The sequence below is a fragment of the Ceratotherium simum genome, chromosome 12 (genome assembly GCF_057802395.1).
Source record: "Ceratotherium simum simum isolate JZ-2026a chromosome 12, ASM5780239v1, whole genome shotgun sequence".
Taxonomy (NCBI): Eukaryota; Metazoa; Chordata; class Mammalia; order Perissodactyla; family Rhinocerotidae; genus Ceratotherium; species Ceratotherium simum.
In genome coordinates this window covers 44,322,612-44,336,058 of record NC_141911.1, presented here as the reverse complement: position 1 = coordinate 44,336,058, position 13,447 = coordinate 44,322,612, and the positions used below count along the sequence as shown (strand labels likewise).

Sequence of the window (13,447 nt, the reverse complement as noted above, 5' to 3'; positions counted from 1 at the left end):
TCAGCAAGAGTGTTTTTTTTTTAGTATCAAATTAAGAGAAAGTGCTATGAAGCATAATAGATGAAACACACACAGACTCTGCCCTCAAGGAAACCTTTGCCCTATAGGGGAAACAAGACATTTACGAGTGTGTGTATGTGTGTGTGTATACACACACTTGTTGAATGATTAAAATAATAATTGCAGCATGCGGTAAAAAGTAACACCTTCCAGAAAAGAGCTCTAACTGCTATAGCAATGAGGCAGGAAGTGTCCCTCTGGGCAGGCTAAAGGGATCAGGAGAGGAGAAAGCACTGACACCAAATCTTGAAGGAGGACTCTACGTGACTCAGGGACCCACCAGGCATTCCCAGGAGAGCGAAAGAAAGGAAGTAACATAGCTGACCATTTAAAATGTACATTTTATAAGCAAAGCTCTGCTAAAAAAAAGGTGGGATATGGGATTGCAGGCAATGGGAAAGAGAAGGTTGGAATTAACAACTAAAAGGAAATTTTACAAAAGTTCTGTGATGGGTTTTTACTGCTTTCCTCACCCCTCCTTATGTCAGATCATTGAGAGCCTGAGGAACTGTTAATATCTTTAAAAACAACTCACTCCACCTACAGAAACAGGATGCTGGGTCACAAGCCAGTCCCTGTGATCAGCCTTCAACTGCCAGCTTAGACATTTCCTTTCCCAAAGGAATTCCAAGATTTAGGAAGCTTCGGCTTATTACCAATGTCGGGAGCTTAGTAAGTGGTGCTATGTCCCACAGAATCCTATAACCTGCTTTAGCTAAATCCATTTCTGTACTACCCAATCAAGCGGTCTGAAAAGAGCTGGTCCTTCCATGGCTCTGAATTCCTCTAAATGCTTGAGAAATTCACATGGTCACTATTTCTGAAGTTGACATGGTTTAAAAGTCATTGTTGGAAAGCTGGGCTCGTGCAACTCCATCTTTTCTTGAAAGAGAGAAGTTGTACAGTCATTTCCAGCTATCTCAAGAGAGTAAGAAGCTTCTGACTCATACCTTCCTCATACAAGAGGTAAAAGCAAAGTAAAAAGAACCCTGCTGTGAAAAATATTTTAACTAAAGGTAGAACATAGAAAATACTAGTTTTGACATCAGCATTAAGGTATCTCACAGTTATCCCAAAGACAAGCATTGAGAACGCCGTGAGCCTGGAGCTGTACACCTCTTCCATCTGCCTGTCCGTGTCTTACTGCTTGCACTGTGATGCTGTGGCTTTGAACAACTTTGCTAAATATTTTCTTGACCCCATCTCATGAGGAAAGAGCAACATGCTGAGAAAATTATGAAGCTGCAGAACCAACGAAGCGGCCGAATCTTTCTTTAGGGTATCAAGAAACCAGAGTGTGACGACTGGGAGAGCGGGCTAAATGCAATGGAGTGTGCATGACACTTGGAAAAAAGCGTGAATCAGTCACTACTGGAACTGCATAAACTGGCCCCTGACAAAAATGTCCCCAGTGGCAAGATTTCATTGAGACTCATGACCTGAATGAGCAAGTGAAATCCATCAAAGGATCAGGTGTACCAGATGGGGGTCCCCGAATCTGGCATGGCAGAGCATCTCTTTGACAAGAACACTTTACGAGGCAGTGATGATGGAGCTAAGCCTTTAGCTAAGCCTAAGCCTTCCCCATAACCACGGGGGTGACTTCCCTGGTCCCCAAAGCAGTGCATGCATGTTGGGGTTACTTTTACCTTGTCTATAAGTTGTACCAAAACATCCACTTAAATTCTTTCCTTTGTATCATTCCTTCAAATAAAGTAATTTGGTAACCTCCCCCCAACACCAAACAAAACAAAACAAAACTGTGAGTGCTACCTGCCGTCAAAGAAGAAGAACTTCCCTCGTCCATTCTTTTCTCCGTGAACAAAGTTCCCCTCAAATCTGTCGGTGGAGGAGTAGGTGACTGTGCAGAACCCATGCGGTAATCCATCATCATCCAGGTGCCCTGGAGAAAGGGAACCACAAGGCAAATCTTAACACCTTCAACGCTCCCCCACCGATGCGTCAGCGTTCAGGCGCTGCCAGTAAGTCCCCTGAGCAGCCAAAGCACCCTTCCCTGCCCGAGGGGAGAGTGAACGCAAAGGCTTCTCACCTCGCCTGCATCAGCACTATCAACCCGACTGTTATGTACACTTTGTGAAAGGACGGGTCCACAATAGAGGGACTTAGACACATTTCAGAATATGAACCAAAGATAAGCATGCATTTTACTGGGGACTGAGAGTTATTACAGTAATAACATCTGTAGTGCATGTTTCAATTTACCAAGTACTTTCCCTCATAGTACCTGTCATATTTGGAATTAAGGCCCCCAAACTCTCATGCTTAACAGAAATGTGGTCGACATAGCACCGTTTCATAGTCTATTGCCAGATACATTGTCTTTGCAATAACTTATCTAATTCTAGAACTAAGTATACAACATGATTTTATATATCATTCTGCAGTATGATGTGGAAGACTGCTAGCAAGGCAACTTCTGAAAACCCCACACTCAATGCTATTTGTCACTCAAACAACAAGGGACATAGCCAGTCTCTAAAACTGCCCTAATATTTATGCGCCTCATCGTACTAACACCTGGCCTCAAGAGTCCTAAGCTTGAACTTAAGCTTAAACTTGAATGTACTGCTTTATTTTACAAAATCTTTCAGCTTTGAATGTTTAGTCATAACTTTGTCATATACCCTCTACCACTGTGTTCAGAGGGTTTGTGTTTTAAAAGTAGCTAGAAGTATCCACGTGGCCATTTAAGCAGTGATTTTGAACAACAGCAGCAGGTATTATACTGTGATCTTTATTTATTTATTTTTTATTAATAATTTTATTTATTTATTTTTCCCCCAAAGCCCCAGTAGATAGTTGTATGTCATAGCTGCACATCCTTCTAGTCGCTGTACGTGGGACACGGCCTCAGCATGGCCGGAGAAGCAGCGCGTCGGTGCGTGCCCGGGATCCGAACCCCGGCCGCCAATAGCGGAGTGCTTGCACTTAACCGCTAAGCCACAGGGCCGGCCCCTACTGTGATCTTTAAAGTGCTGGTTCTTCCTGGATCACAGATTGGTATCTTCTAATATTTATGTTTACAGTCAATGTTTAGGTTTTTTATTACTGTCTCCATATTTCACAAAACCCAGAAATCACCTCACTGGTGTCTCCCCAATCATTCTGGTGAGCTGATTCTGCAGAGGTGGGTGAAAAGGAAGGCAGTAGGTAATCTACTGGCTTTTTCCTGGGTTAATGACCTGGGTCACAGATGAAAAGGTATAAAAGCATTAAACACTGTGAGCAATGCAGGGACATTAAACACTTAAATGTGGCTTCCAGATGGCTCACAGATATAAAAGAAAACACAAACCACATCACCACAATGAATGCTTTAATCTCCTAAAATGGTTTTTTCTAAAGTGATAAGAGAATATCATCCCTTAGAAGAGATGGAAAGGAAGCATTCCTATAAGGAACAACAAAAAAAGCTCTTTATTCATATCCTTGATTACATAAACATGAAACAACAACGAACAAATACACTGTTTCATTGCTACATCTGACTCTGTATAGAATGAGTTACCTAGACTATATTACAATAAAACATGGCTACTTAAATAAATCACAATTGGTAAGGTTCCTTTCCTCTTAACACAAATTTTTTCTATCAAGGGCCAGGAAATTAGGGGTTAGGAGGGAACTAGGCCATAATTGCTTTCTTCTTGCTCAAAAATCAACTGTACATGACATAATTCAATGACACTTGAGTCATATGTAATAATTTGGACAATTATTTTCCAAATATCTAATGTTGACGTTTCTCTCATTGCAATAAGTTAAATCTACTTTTTTTCTTTTCATGAAAAAAAAAAGACACTCAGTGTATAGCTAAAAGCTTTTATGAAATGTTGTTGAGACCAAATCAAATTTGGCTATTAACATTCCTATGAATTTAGCATTCTACTTTTGATTTAGGTATAAATATCAGAATAATCATTTTAGCCTTATATTGAAGTATTTACTAATTTGTTGAAAATGCTCTCCCCATGGGAGACAGTTCACATATTTCAGACTTCAAAAAGTTAATGTTTGATAAAATTTTTTATTCTACTTTAGATCAAGAGAAATATTATGATTAACATGAACACTAAGGGAAAAAAAAAACCTGATGTAAATTCATTTCCACCTTCCCTCAGTCACAGTGTTCTCTCCTATGTCTGAATAAAACACTGCAAGTGCACCCTCAGCAACGGAATTTAGATATTACGGAAAACGGGAAGTGTCTAATGCACACTAAAAGCACTTGAGGGACAGTACTGATCCCAATTGAGATGAAAGCAAAAATATGAACCCCGCTCCAGGAAGGACACTTGTTTCAATGCCTCTTTCAACAGGCCAGTGAAGACGGGTTCCACCACCTTCTTAGTCTCCAGAGAGAGAGAGGAACAGAGAAGAGGTGCTGAATGATGGCCGCTTCTCTGGTGACATTGGTGACGTCGTGTATGTAGAAGAGGTGCTGAATGATGGCCGCTTCTCTGGTGACATTGGTGACGTCGTGTTTGTAGAAGGAGCTGCTCAACACTGCCTTTCCATTTCAAAGGTCTTAGGTTGCTTGTTGTGAGAAAATCCTAAAATCTCCTTCTCTCAGAGCACAGCAGGGCCCCCTTGTTGGCTTGTTCGTTTTGTTTTCTTCCAAAAGGAGGACAATGTGATCAATTAACAGGATGTGATCAATTAACAGGCCCCATTAACTGGAGCTAGATATTGAGGGTTGTGATCATTCAAGATTTCCACCCTGAATATTTAATAGCCTGGCGTGGTTGTCCCAGCAGTAGAACTTTAAAACAGCAGCCACAACCAAAACAATAACAATAACACAGAGACTTTCCGAAGAAAGAACTGTAGGGAAGAGAAGAGACTGGGTTGCTATGTCCTCACATCTCTTTTCAACATTCGTGCTGGAAGAGCTTCTGGTACAACTCTCGTTCAAATGCCATTTGGACAATAAGATTATATAATATTTGTCTTGTCAGGAATAGTGAATTTACTGGAGAGGGATACTGATATACAGAGAAGAAAAAAGTTTGCGTGCCTACTATGCATCTGGCACTGGGTTCTGTGCTTTCCTTTTATCTAAATTAAACCTCACAACAATCTCCCAAGTTCCAATGTTATAGACGAGGAAGCCAATACTTTGTGACTTGCCCAAGAAACACATTAACCACTCTGAATGTGCTAACAAATGCTGAAAGCCCCTTCCCCAAGTCTTCCAATTCCCTTTCTCTCTAGATAAGGGCAAACAAGCAACTCCCGTTCTTCCCTGGAAGAAGGTACCTCTAAAGAGGCAGGTGTGCCCAGGTCCCAGGGAGAGAAGCGGGAGAACCTTTGTAGTTAAAATAATTCTCATAGAACCACCAGGATTTTCAACAGCATATCCTGGTTGCAAATTCCTATCCTTTCCAAGTGTTACCTAACTCAAAGAGAAACACTAGTCCTCCTTGCTCTGACTGAGGCCAATTTGTAAAATCTGCCAACTCAGCCAACAGCCTTCCAGGCCAGTTCCCACTAAACAGAGGTTGGACACAAGGCCCCAACAACAAGGACAAATCACTTGAATGACTGCTCTGTGTTGATAATGCTGTCCCAGCTCACGTGCTGTGTATCTGTCCACAGCATGATTTTAAATATTTATAGAAGTTAGAGAAAAGGAAAAAAGTGTAAAGGTTTCACAAGTGTACTTTTTCACTTTGTTCTAAAAATCATTATCTACTGAATAGATAGACAGTTAAATTTTTCCCCTTGAGTTACCTCTGAGCTTTTTCCTTAACCTGATGAGAGCCAGGCCTGTATTCCAGGCAGTGATGGTCCATCTCGGCAAAGGAAATTCCCTCTGGATCAGACACCAGGCTGCTTACCGCCTCAGGCTTACTCACAGGAGATCTGAGAGTGGGGTGTGTGTGTGTGTGTGTGTGTGTGTGTGTGTGTCTCAGAACAAGAGATCCTTACACACGATCTTGGTTTTGTAGAATAGAACTGCTTAAAAATAATAATAATAATAAAAGGCAAGCTTATTCTGTTTAGTGCAAAGAACATGCCCTCGTGATGATGCGTTTACACTGCTTGTTAAAAACATAATTTGATTTTTGAGGGTAATTCTTTGCAAGAGCTCAATTATCAATTGTCAGGGTCATAATTTTAATGTGTGATCCACACGGACAGGGTGCTACCAGCACACTTAGCATGCATTTTTCCTAAGCACAGAGCATGAGCAGTCTTATTAGAGACAGGCAGGATAAGATATTAGGGGGACTGTTAAAAATATTCTTGATATTTTGAGAGGGTTGAGGCAGTGGAACACTGAGATGCTTGTTTTCATCCCGGCTCCTTAGTTCTGGGGATTCTGATAGTTTCCCTTTTTGAGGATTCTTCCTGAGTATCTCCTATATGTTTCCAGGCTTTTCTTTTTTCCTGTCCTCAGAACCACACATCTGAACTATTGCAGAGAGCCTTCTAGGTGATCGCCTCACCTGCTCATTACTGCCTTCATCTTCCCAGAGCAGAGCTCGAATGCTGCCATTCCCAGCTCTAAAGAGCCGCACGGCTTCCCATGGCTTCCAGCACGAAGCCTGTGACACAGACTCCTTTCCTTGTCTTACCCTCCACTTTTCTCCTTCTGGGTCCTGTGTTACAGCAGAACCGAATGATTCATCTCTGAATGTGCCTGCATAATTCCGTATCTCTATGTCATTACTCACAAAGTTCCCCTCTCAACTCAACTCCATGCCACCTCTTCTGGGAAAACTTTCCCTGTCTCCTTCCCCAAGCTGGAAGTAATTTTTATTTCCTCGCAACTACTGTAATTCATCTGTTTAGATATGATAGATTTATTTGAAATTATATTAGGAAACACACTGTATTCATCTTTGTATCTATGGATAGACAAAGAAACAGATACAGTAATAAAATATTTCTGTTCCCAAAGCTAAACATCTCTCCCCACTGAACCAATGAGCCTCAAAGTGTTTTTAAAAATCTATGGCAGGAGCTCAGGCCGAATTTTCAGGCCCTCTGAGGCCCAGGGCTTGCTGCCTTCCTAAGGAGCACAGCCAATACACGTACTCAGCCACTCCCCTCCCCCGCCCCCGCCCCCGCCCCCGCCGGGGATTCATCCGCTCTGAGTTTACAACTTCACCCAAGCTACAGTTCCACCCCGACAGAGAACCAAAACGGATATGATGTGACAAAAGACACTTAAACTCAAGTCCTGAAGAGACCAATTTCTTCCCTAGAGTAAATTTCTAAAGAGGAAGAAAAAGGATGTCTGTTGCAGAGGCTGTAAGTTAAATTCTCTTTCCCTAGATGTGTTTTTCTGAAAGTCACTGAACTCTATCAGAACCAACTCTCTAAAAAATTACCACTGATAAAGAGTGCTACTGACATAATACTTAACTGCTGCTTCCAAACTCAGTTACCAAGTATTTCATATATTTGGCTGACTCATTAAAAATAAAAAATAAGAAAAATGGAAGAAGACAGTTGGGTAAAGTGGGGTGGGGTTCTAGAGGTCCAAACCGGTCTCCCACTCCCCACTGGGTGTCCCTGGAGTAGTTCTTAACTTCTCCATGCCTCAGTTCCCTCCTCTGCAAAATTAGGATAATATTAGTACCCACCTCCTAAGACTAAATGGGTAATGTGCGTGTGAGGCATTTAGCACAGAGCCTGTACAAAATAAGAACTAAACAATTACAGCAATGATAACAATAGATCAGACAATGAAATTACTGAGAACAGAGGCTTTGTTTATGGAGAGAGGTAGGTTAGTTGGTACTTAAACACCAGGATATTCAGACTAGCTTTAAACTAGTCCCCATGCGTGTGTTAGATGTTAACTAAAGACTATTCCGGACGGCACTAAAAAGGCCAAGCAGGGCTGGAGAAAAGCCCACTGGTGCAGTTTACTGTGAGTACTCATGCATACTGTAGACACTGTGTGAGTTGGAGCCTTAGAAGCTTTTAAGGACTTAAAAAGTCTGTGTTACTATAATCGTTTACTGGTAGGTACAGCTGAGTGACCACGTGTCCTGGATTGCCCCAAACATTCAAGGCGTATGCCAGTTGTCCCAGCATGAATATCCATAGTGACCCCTCTCCTTCTCAGGCATGTTCTGATTTTGGGCAATAACGTATATGGTCACTCTATATAACAGAACTTTCCTTGTTTATATAAAGAACTTTCTCTGTTTCTATCCATTGGCAAGCTCAAAAACAACACTGATATATTTTCTCAAGTTGCTTGTTCACATTCTGCAGCGAGCCTGGAGACCATGGACAACTGGGGCTTATATTTCTAGACAGCTTCAGAGGGGAACGTGGTTTAACGCGGGGAGCAGGGACCATGATCAAAGGTTTGCATGACATTTTTACAAGTAAAAGTAAACTTTGAAGAATGAGAGCAAGCCCTAACAATTTGAGAAGAGCATTTTTCATTTATCTTTCATAACATGAAGGCACAAGAAGTCAATAACTTAAATAATAAGAAGGCTTCCAATGGATCAACTCAAACAATGTCTTTGGGCCCCAGTAAACCCCAACATTGGCTTTACTTATTAGAGAAATAAATAGTTCTGTGAGTTCACAACATTGTGAAATTAAAACAACAAACACTTTTTGAAGCTGGATAAAGAAATGTTTTAATAGTTACATTAGAATGGATACCTTTTAGAGAATTCAGAAATATTATTCCACTTAATCTCATCCTCCGACCCCAGGAGCACTGCAAAAGGAGTCAATTATGTTTTATAAAAACATAACAACTAATTTCTTCTCCCACAGTAGCAATGACCATGTATCCTTATGCATTTGTACAGTGTTGCCACTTTGTTTTCCTTTACCATTTATGAGAATTTGTTTCTACCAATTAAACACAAACCAGATTCAACCAAAAGCTAAAAATTATTCACTTAGATGCTTAGTTTAAAATATTTTGGAATAATACCACACAACACTGCAAAACATCACGACGTAGTCTGAGGTAGAATCAAATAAATAAACACGCTCAAGAGTATCTTCCAGGATTCGCTGTTACAAAATCATAACATCCCATGACACAAACAACGAGATTGTATAACGTCCCCACCTCGCTTTTTAGAACTAGCAAAAAAAGAGGTGGAGAAACTCAGCAAAACAAAGTGGCGAGAAAAGTCGGGGGAGGGGCGCTAGAAGAGAAGGGGCGGAGAAACACGACACCAAGGCGGTGATATCACCCGCAGCCAACTGCATGGAATTCAGAAAGTTAAGTGTCACCCAGCAATTTCGGCCCGGGCTTGCGGCGCGCCTGCACAGCGTGGCGGCGGCCCGGGCTCGGAAGCAGGAAGGGGGAGGGGGCGGTGTGACTGAGTTCGCTCGGGGGCAGCAGAGGAGAGGGCCACCCGCCTCCCGGTCGGCGCGCGTTCGAGCCCCGGGTCGGGAGTCTCGTCCAGTGCCCTGCAATGATTTCATCTTTTCGGAGGAGCGGCCGCTCGGGCCGCTGCTGCCACGTGCCAGGTTCGGCCCTGTGCACTGCGCAGGGGAACCGACCCGAACGCCGCCGCGGTCACCCCGGGTCGCAGCGGTGAGCGGAAGAAAAGGGCTGGCGGCCGGACAGGGGCTCGGGGTTGCCAAAACCGGGCGGGGGGTTTGCTCCGCAGAGACCTCGGGTCTCAGGGGGCTGTCCTCCTGCGCACCGCCCCCCTTCAATCCCCAAAAGGGGGAAGGCCAGAGTGCGGGGCAGGTTTCGCAACTCCGAGGGCGAATGGAGGCGGTGGCCAGGCGGGATGGAACAGCCGTGCCCTCCCGGGGGCTCCGGCCCGGCGGAGCCCCGTTCCCGGCCTGCGCCTCGCCGCGCAGTGCGCGCTCCCGGCGGCGTGGCCGTGGCAGACTGGCCCCTGCCGAGCCGGCAACGGGCCACCCGCGCAGGGGACAGTGGCGACCGCGGGGCCCGGCGCCGCGCGGGTCGCAGCCCGCCACTCCTTCCGCGTTCCAAGCCCTCGGCGCCTCCTCCCCCGGCCCCAGAGAAATGCTTGTACCTTCCACAGCCTCCTCCACCATTTCGTCGTCGCTATCCATGGCGGCTGCGGACCCTGCCCAGCTCGGGGCCGCGCGGCTGCCTCCCGTCCCTCTGGGTGCTCCTGGCGGCTGAGCGAGCGCTGGGGCTGAACCCTGCGAGTTTGGAGGAGGAGGAGGAAGAGGAGGAGCAGTCGGGGCAGGCTCGCCCTGCCTCCCCCTACAGCCCTTTCAATGCCTTGGCCTTCAGCTGCTGCGGCAGCAGCCGTCCCCCCTCCTTTCGCCCACTTGCCCCTCGCCTCCGAGGCTCCGGGGTGCCGCCGTGGCCGCCGCCGCCGCTGCAACTTTCTCCTGTAATACCCCCTCTTTGTTATGGAGCAGCTGATCCGCTGACATCACCCAGCGCCGGTGCGCTCCCTCCCTCGCTGATTGACAGTTCCCTGTCCCTTCCCAGAAGTAAGGCTCCTTAAAACGAAAGGCGCTCCCTGTCCGCGCTGACTCTGCGCGCCAGCCACCCGGCCCCCGGCCCATCAGGGTTTATCTTTTGCTGCTTCGCGGCTCGGTGCGCTCCGAGCGCGCCACGCGGTCCTGGGCGCCGCGGGCTTCTCGCGGGCACTTGGGGTGGCGGGGTACCTGCGCTCGGGGGGCTCAGAACTCCCGACCTCCAACTGTGCCGTGGGCAACCTGGCAGTCCGCCGTGCGGTGCCCGCCGGCCCCCCTCGGGACAGCCTCCAAAGAGCAAGGGAAGCTCAGGAAGCGGCTCCGACGCTCCGGCGCCTCAGCTTCCTCTCTCCCTCGCCCCCACTTCACCCCGTTTGCCACCCGGAGCTGCACGAGTGCGGCACGCACCGGAGCGCAGGTGTCCCCGCCGGGCCGCATCACATCCGCGAGCAGGTTTCCCAGACTCAAGGGGGTGTCCTCCAGCCCCGATGCCGCCGGAGTGCGGCTCCCACCCTGGCGCGCCGCGTCCCCACCCTCCTCGGGACCGCCGGGCGTCTCGGGTGATTCAGAAATTCAGCAAATCCAAACGGCAGCGGGCTCTTTATCAGGCAGGAAACAAGCGGCACGGAAGGCCCGGCAGGTTCCTGCTCGCTATGGTGGTAACGGAAAAGGAGCCACCGAGCGGAGCTAACGAGGAAGGACCCTCCGTCTGGCGCGCCTCCTCGCGCCTCCCGCCCTGTACGTGTGATGTCCCCAGCTGTCTCCCTGTTGCTCCGAGTGCCAACCACTCCACAGAATCGGGCTCTTCAAGTGGAGGAAATCGCGAGGCACCCGGTTCCCAGCCTAGCCACTTAGTGTCATTGTGGCGTTGCCTCTTACAGGTGACGGTAAAGGGCGGCCGTAAATAGCTGGTTAAATGGATGCAAATGTACACAATGTACCGTGGAATTACCAGGTGCTGCTCTGGGCCTCTGCCAAGAACAGCTACTGCACGGGGGAGAGGGCAGGAGGGAGCAAAGAAAGTTGTTCCATTTTGTTTTCTGAACTGAAATGAGACTTTGGGGATTTCAAAGTGCTTCCAGCCCCGGGAGACCACGCCTTGCTTTTGGCTCTGTGCTTAAATGCCAGGTGTTTTTCACCGAGTATTCTGAGTTTCTTCTTAAATTCAGTTTTCCTCTGTGAAAAAGAGAATGATGTTAAGGACATTTGCCCCGTACACTGCCAGGAATTTCAACCCCTTTTGACTGCTTTAGAAAGACAGGGAAGGGCCCTGGACCAGGAGGTAGGAGACTTCGGGTCTGGTGCTGCTCACCTGCCGAGGGGCCTGGGAGGCCACCCCTGCCAGCCCGAATTCCTCCTCCAGGAGATAAGAGGCTTAGGCTATATTGGCATAAGTTCCCTCCAGCTTAGCCTAGACCACTCTGAGGTCTCCCAGCTACACCCCTCTGAAGTCTTCTGGCTTAAGTTTAACCTCTTTAAAGTCCTCCAGTGCAGTCCTCCAAAGCTACACAGAGAAGGTGTTCCTGCAGTGGAAGATCAAAGAGCCACTTCAGGTTAACATCATTTTCAAACGTGAACCACAGAAACAGGATTTTATCTCTGAGTTAAAAAAACAAAACAAAACAAAAAAGAAAACGCCATCATGTACTGAGCATGATCACTCACTGGTTTTGAGTTATATGATAATTTTTCTTATTTTCTCTTTTTTAACATATCATCTCTTCCCTTACACATTACACTGACGTACCAAATACACCAGATACCCATCTTCTTCCCCAGTTTCCAGTTTATTTTCTGGGGCAGAAAAGATGCTGAAAGCCAAAGGAAGCAACAAGAATTTATTCCTTTATTCAAAGGGGGCTGAGGCAGGGGGAGGGGAGGTTGGAAGAAATCTCCCCTCAAAACACACAGTTGGAACCACAGAGACACAAGTTCATGGTGAATGGGTACCTGGGGGCAGGAAGAGGAATTGTGTCACAAGTGTCCTGTCCCTATCTTTAGGATCAGAGGAGAATGTCTAGCCATCCCCTTGGTGCTCTGATGTTTTCCCAGCCTGTACTGTACACCCAAACTGTCAAGTGCCGCCTTTGCACTTGCTACCATGAGAAAAAACCCTGCACACAGCCCCCATCACTGAAGCAGGCCTCTGGACCTGAAGGAGTGGAGTGGGAAGTGACCAGGGTCTTCCTGACAGAATGGGCAGTGACAGGAGGGAAAGCTCCCTGAGAACCTCCATCAGATTTGCACATGAGGCAGGCAGCAGCCAGGACACAGTCCTGTCCCCCTTCTGCCACCATTCATTCCTGCTGGCTCTGGGCCCAAAGTTTAGGCAGAATGTTTTTATGACTCCCTTCAGATACATTTGCATTTTTACAAATCATGTTGTGTATGTTTCCCATCCCTTTCTCTAGACTGGCTGATTCTTATTTATTGCCCCAGGACCTAACACAGTGCCTGGTACAGAATGAAGGATAAGCTTTGTCAGTGATGCTTTTGCAGAGAGGAATATTCTGTTTTATATAAACAGTGCTGAGTCTTTCTCACAGACGGGATCCTCTTCCTGCGTTTTGGCAAAGTGCTTTGCTTCAGTGCAAAGTCTGAAGAGCGTTTTTGAGTTGCTCTACTTTCCCACATCTACTGGCCCCAAATCTGCTTCCATCGCATTCTTTCCCACAGTTTTCTTCATTGAGAGCTCATTTCATAAACCCTCTTTCCACTTGGCTTCCCGCCATCCTCCTCTGTTGTATTCTGTCCCCACCAATGTGGTCATGGGCTTGAAAAATCAATAAAGCTCTTAATCACAATGTGCAGCAGCAGCAGCATGGCCAGCTCCTAACTCAGCAGATCTCAGTGCGCCAGAACCAGCCCTCACAGAGAGGAAAGAGACTGCACAGGACGTCCAACAGCCAGGCCCTGCCAGGGGTGGGACTTGTTTCCATGCCCACACCAAGGAGTGGCT

General features: G+C 46.6%; 1 protein-coding gene across 2 annotated transcripts in view; it reads right to left on the bottom strand.

Annotated features, from left to right (window-relative positions):
• SETD7 (SET domain containing 7, histone lysine methyltransferase) overlaps positions 1-10,374 on the bottom strand; it is a 44,490-nt gene extending 34,116 nt beyond the window's left edge. For both annotated transcript variants that reach the window (XM_004426482.3, XM_087437596.1), the window contains exons 1-2: positions 10,071-10,374; positions 1,834-1,963 (exon numbers count right to left, since the gene is read on the bottom strand). In XM_004426482.3, coding sequence (XP_004426539.3) covers positions 1,834-1,963; positions 10,071-10,110 — 170 coding nt within the window. In that variant the 5' untranslated portion in view covers positions 10,111-10,374. The remainder of the gene's footprint in view (positions 1-1,833; positions 1,964-10,070) is intronic.
• Between the last annotated feature and the right edge of the window lie 3,073 nt (positions 10,375-13,447).